Source organism: Trachypithecus francoisi, unplaced genomic scaffold, assembly GCF_009764315.1.
Source record: "Trachypithecus francoisi isolate TF-2019V2 unplaced genomic scaffold, Tfra_2.0 Lachesis_group10, whole genome shotgun sequence".
In the NCBI taxonomy this organism is placed as follows: Eukaryota; Metazoa; Chordata; class Mammalia; order Primates; family Cercopithecidae; genus Trachypithecus; species Trachypithecus francoisi.
This window is the reverse complement of record NW_022681455.1, coordinates 29,445,080-29,451,217: the sequence shown is the minus strand read 5'-3', so window position 1 is coordinate 29,451,217 and position 6,138 is coordinate 29,445,080. Positions and strand designations below refer to the sequence as shown.

General features: G+C 35.1%; 1 protein-coding gene across 1 annotated transcript; it reads right to left on the bottom strand.

The window, feature by feature from the left end:
- Window positions 1-4,501: 4,501 nt before the first annotated feature.
- LOC117088681 (olfactory receptor 12D1) lies at window positions 4,502-5,828 on the bottom strand. The gene has a single exon (XM_033219881.1). It carries the CDS (start codon window positions 5,626-5,628, stop codon window positions 4,708-4,710), a length of 921 nt encoding a protein of 306 aa, XP_033075772.1. The 5' UTR covers window positions 5,629-5,828; the 3' UTR covers window positions 4,502-4,707.
- Between the last annotated feature and the right edge of the window lie 310 nt (window positions 5,829-6,138).

Sequence of the window (6,138 nt, the reverse complement as noted above, 5' to 3'; positions counted from 1 at the left end):
AGACACAGACTGGCAAATTGGATAAAGAGTCAAGACCCATCAGTCTGCTGTATTCAGGAGACCCATCTCACATGCAGAGACATACATAGGCTCAAAATAAGGGGATGGAGGAAGATCTACCAAGCAAATGGAGAACAAATAAAAGCAGGGTTGCAATCCTAGTCTCTGATAAAACAGACTTTAAACCTTCAAAGATCAAAAGAGACAAAGAAGACCATTACATAATGGTAAAGGGATCAATTCATCAGGAAGAGCTAACTATCCTAAATATATACGCACACAATACAGGAGCACCCAGATTCATAAAGCAAGTTCTTAAATACCTAGTTAAGCCAATTAACACAGCCATCACCCACATAGTTATAACTTTTTGTATGTGTGTGGTGAGAACATTTATGATCTTCTAGTTTAGAAAATTTCAAGTATATAATATGGTACTATTAACTATAATCAGCATGTTATATGCACATTATATAGGTCATATTTTTAAATCCACTTCTCTGTTTTGATGGACCTTTAGGCTAATTCCATATCTTGGCTATTGAGAATCATGCTGCAATGAACACAAGAGTGCAGATATGTCTTTGAAATACTAATTTTTAAAATTTTTCAGTAGGTTATTGGGGTACAGGTAGTATTTGGTTACATGAGTAAGTTCTTTAATGATGATTTGTGAGATTTTGGTGCACTCATCACCCAAGCAGTATACACTGTACTGTATTGTACCTGTAGTCTTTTATCCTTCATCCCTTTCCCACTCTACACCCCAAGTCCCCTAAGTCCACTGTATCATTCTTACCTCTTTGCATCCTTATAGGTTAGCTCCCACATATTAGTGAGAACATACAATGTTTGGTTTTGAAATACTGATTTTATTTCCTTTAGATGTATACCCAGAAGTGGGATTACTGAATCAGATGGTATTTCTACCTTTATGTTTTTTGAGAACCTCCATATGTTCCCCCACAATGGCTGTAGAAATGTAAATTCCCAAAAACAATGTACAAATGTTCTCTTTTTATATCCTCATTAATACTTGTTATCTTTTGTCTTTTTGATAAAAACCTTTCTAATAGATGTGAAGTGATTATTTCGTGGTTGTAGTTTGTATTTCCTTTGATTTAATGATGTTGAACATTAATAAATACGCTTGTTGGCCATTTGTGTGGAAATATCTATTTCACTGAAAAAATGTCTATTTAGATTCTTTCCTCATTTTTAAACTAAGCTATTTGTTTTCTTGCTATTGAGGTTTTAAAAAAAATGTATATTTTGGATATTAACTCTTTATGAAATATTGCTTTCCCATTTCATAGGTTGTCTCTTCATTCTGTTGATGTTTTCTTTTGTTAAATAGAAACTATTTAGTTTGGTACAATCCTATTTATTTTTGACTTTGTTACTTGTGCTTTAGGTATGATATTTTGAAAATATCATTGCCCAGACCACCATTGAGCAGTTTTCCCCTGTTTTCTTCTAGTAGTTTTACAGTTTCAGGTCTTACCTTTCAGTTTTTAATCCAATTAAGTTGATTTTTGTATATCGTTTGAGAAAATGGTTTAATTTCATTCTTCTTTAGTTGGATATTAAGTTTTTCCAACACAATTTATTGGAGAGACTATTCTTTTCCCATTGTATGTTCTTGGAACCTTTGCCAAAGACCAACTGACCATAAATACATACGTTTATTTCTGGGCTCTCTATTCTGTTCCATTGTTCTATGTATCTGTTTTTATGCCAGTATCATACTGTTTTGATTACTATAGATTTGTAGTATATTTTGATTTCAGGTAGTCGTGCCTCTAGCTTTGTTCTTTTTGCTCAAGATAGCCTCTAGCTTTGTTCTTTTTGTTCAAGATAGCCTTGGCTATTTGGAGTCTTTTGTGGTTCCATATGAATTTTAGTACTTTTGCTATTTCTGTAAAAAATTCCATTAGAATATTGATAGGAATTGCAAAGAATCTGTAGTTTGCTTAGGGAAGTATAAGCATTTTGACAATATGAATTCTTCCAATCCATGAATAAGGAATATCTTTTCATGTATTTGTATCTTCTTCAATTTCTGTCATCCATGCCTTATAGTTTTCAAGGTACAGATCTTTCACCTTCTTGGTTAGATTTATTCCTAAGTATTTTGTTTACCTTTGACATTATTGTAAATATGCTTGTTTTCTTGATTTCCTATTCAGATAGATCATTGTTGTAAAAATGCAACTGGCTTTTGTATTTTAATTTTGTATCCTGTGAACTTAACTAAATTTATTAGTTCTCACAGTTTTTGGTGTAGTCTTTAGGATTTTCTAGATGTAAGATCATCTCATCTGCAAACAGATAATTTTACTTCTTCCTTTTAAATTTGGAAGCCTTTTATTTCTTTCTCTTGTGTAATTGCTATATCTAGGAATGTCAGAATTATATTGAAGAGAAATTGTAAAAGTGGGCCTCCTTGACTTGTTCCTGGTCTTGGAAGAAGAGCTTTTAGCTTTCCAACATTGATAATGAGAATAGCATTGGACTTGGTATGCATTACCTTTATTATATTAAGCTACGTTTCTTCTATACCTAATTTGTTGGAAGTTTCTTTTAGTTATGAAAGAATATTGAATTGTATCAAATGCTTTTTCTGCACCTATTATCATATGGTTTTTATCCCTCAGTATGTTAATGTGGCATATCATATTTATTAATTTGTGTATATTAACCATTCTTGCATCCTAAGGATAAATCCCACTTAGTCATGGTGCATGATCATTTTAATGTGCTGTTGAATTCATTTTGCTGGTTTTTACTGAGGATTTTTACATCTATGTTCATGAGGGATATTGGCCTGTAACTTTATTTCCTTATAGTTGCCTTGTCTGGCTTTGGTGTCAGGGTAATGCTGACCTCATAAAGCGAATTTGAAAGTATTTCTTCCTTTTCATATTTTTGAGCAAGTTTGAGAAGATTGGCATTAATTATCCTTTAAATGTTTGGTAGTATACATCAATAAAGCCATCAGATCCTGGGCTTTTTTGAATAGGAGACATTTTATTACTGGTCAATCTCAGCCCCAGGCTGGCAGCTTTTGCCATGGTCTACTGGAACGTGAAAAAATCTGTCTGAGGCTTCCCTGTTGAAGAAGCATATGACAGTCACAATGAGCAATTAAGGAAGGAGAAAAAGAAATAAAGAGAGAGAGACTTACTCAGCTCCCAGCTATTCCATGACCAGAGTTGAAGTCATTCCAGCAAAGGTCAGAGACATTATGAATCGGAGTCAACCATTCTCTGCTGTGTTTTTCCAAATTTCTTACCCAATGAAGCATGTAACTTAATTGTTTTAAGGGATTGAATTTTGGGGTCCTAGTGTGTTATGCACTAATAGTTAACCAGAACCCCGTGTGCTCTTCTATAGTTCACACACTCTGTGAAGTTTTAATTATGTGACAAATTCTCACCACCAGAAATGAGAGAAAAACCATATTGTATAAAATATGCATCGAATATATTACTGATAGTGTGGGACAATTGACATTAGGAGTTGCCATCTCCACACACACATTGTTGTTTTGTTTTGTTATAAACTAAACTGGAATTGAGGGACCAAAGAAGGTGGAGTTAGAAGACAAAAGACACATGAGAGAAGTCAGAATAAAATCGTTTAGATTTACAAAAGTGAATGCAGAGACCTTGAAGGGTCAGTGCACGAGCTTAAAATGCCTTTTCATAGTATTTTCTGTCTATTCTTTAAATATTTATAAATTGTAGAATTCACCATTTCTTCAGGGACAGAAGTCATTTATAGGAACTTAAAAAGTGAGGAACATAGTAGTTCATGTCTAGAAATTCTTCAATAATTATGACTTCTATGCCTTTCCTTAGTATGAGTTTGGTGACAAGTAAGAAAAAGAAAATAAAATTTTGATAAAGTCATCATCTTTCACAATTAAAAGCTGAGGAAACAATAACTTTCTAATGAGATTGAAAGAGTCTTAAGAGCTTTGTTAAATTATCTCTGATTTTTAATATTTTAAGTAATCGTTGAGGGTTTGGACAGTTGACTTCTAAAAGATATCTGGAGACAGAGGTGCCAAAACTATTTAGATGAACTGTCAGAGTTGTTGTTGTTGTTGTTATTATTTAGTGATTACAATGTCATTTGCTTTAATTACTTATTTGTCTCTTTCTTTAAAGAATAAGAAATCAAGGCACACCACTTAAAAGTTCTCCTTAACTCATATGTTAGTTAGCATATACTTTTCCAGTTGAGTAACCATGGCCCTAAAATAAAATCCTCAAAATATCAAAGCATAGTAATTTTATTTATAATATTATAATGCATTAACCTAGTAGGACCAGATAGATAAATAGACCCAAGTATTATCCATCTATTTAATACATGGGAAACACAGGCATATTTCTATACCCAATTTCATTATAAGAACATATAAAAAACCTAACATAATTTTATCAACTGATATCTTCAAAACTTAGTCAGCAGTAGAGTTCCATGGCTAGCATCCCATTCATTCAAATGTCCCTTATATAACCTAGGAAAACATTGTTAAATACAATTACAGTATATTTTTCCATATATTTTTGTTTTATCCAGTTCCCTCTGTTGTACATTTCTAAATAATTTAAGAAACAGTATAATTACAGACTCAACTTTTTAATTGTTTATTTATGCTTCAGAAGAGTTCTTCAAGATTTCTTTAGGTCAAAGCTACCTTTTGATTGCTCTATTAAAGGCCCCCTTCACTTCCTTGTTCCTCAAAGTGTAGATCAGTGGGTTTAGTACAGGAGTGACCACAGTGTACATGATGGCAATGATCCGGTCCTGGTCCATGGAGGTCCCTGAGGCAGGATGAATGTAGGTGAAGAGAACAGTTGCATAGAAAAGAATAACTACCATGAAGTGGGAGGCACAAGTGGACAGTGCTTTGTGGAGCATGCCAAAAGAATGAGTCTTGAAGAAGAGATGAGTGATAATGTAGAAATAAGAGAGAAATGTGAGAAAGAAAGAGCCCATTGCGATTGTCCCTGTGACAGTACTGAGCAGCCACTGATTAAGCCCAGTGTTCCCGCAGGCCAGCTTTAGCAACGGCTTCACATCACAGAAGAAGTGATGGATACAGTTGGAACCACAGAAGTTCAAGCGAGAAGTCATTACGGAGTGCAGCAGGGCATGGAAGAAACCAATGGTCCAGATTGTGATGGCCATCTGGGTACAGAGCTGAGGGTTCATGATGACGGTGTAGCGAAGTGGCTTGCAGATAGCCACAAAGCGGTCAAATGCCATCACAGCCAACAGCATGGCCTCTGTGCCGCCCAGGAAGTGGAAGAAATGGAGCTGGCTTATGCATCCCAAGAAAGAAATTGCTTTGTGTGTAGAGAGGAAGTTCTGCAGCATCTTTGGCAGTGTCACCGTAGAGTAGCAGATATCCAGGCAGGACAGGTTTCCCAGGAAGAAATACATAGGGGAATGGAGTCTAGGATCAGAGATGACAATCATTAGAATGGCTCCATTCCCAGCCACACTGATGAAGTAGATGGTGAGGAAAACCACGAAGAGAAAAGGCTGCAGCTCTTGAATGTCTGTCACTCCCAAGAGGAGAAATTTGGTGACTGAGGTTGTATTCAGCATCACTTCAAAAAAAACAATGTATGGAACACTAATCGCAATCAGAATCCTTCCAGCTCAGAATTTTCTCACCAAGCCAAGAATATGTGGAGGAAGAGTATTGTTGTTTTGCATGATTCAACCTCACAAGTTTTACATTTTTGGTTTTTAGATGGCTAAATATTAAATATATATATATATATCTGTTATGATCTCTGACACAACTTTTTTTTATTATGTTTTTCATTACTATATTTCTTTCTCCCAGGTATCAGAAAACATTGCTAGCCTGCTAGCCTACAATCTTCTCTGGCTGTGAATATTTTCATTCTTTTTTTTTTTTTTTTTTGAGATGGAGTCTTATTGTTTCTCCCAGGCTGGAGTACAGTGGTGTGATCTTGGCTCACTGCAACCTCCGCCTCCCGGGTTCAAGAGATTCTTTCGCCTCAGCCTCCCAAGTAACTGAGATTACAGGAGTCCACCACCTCACCTGGCTAATTTTTGTATTTTTAATAGAGATGAAGTTTCACCGTA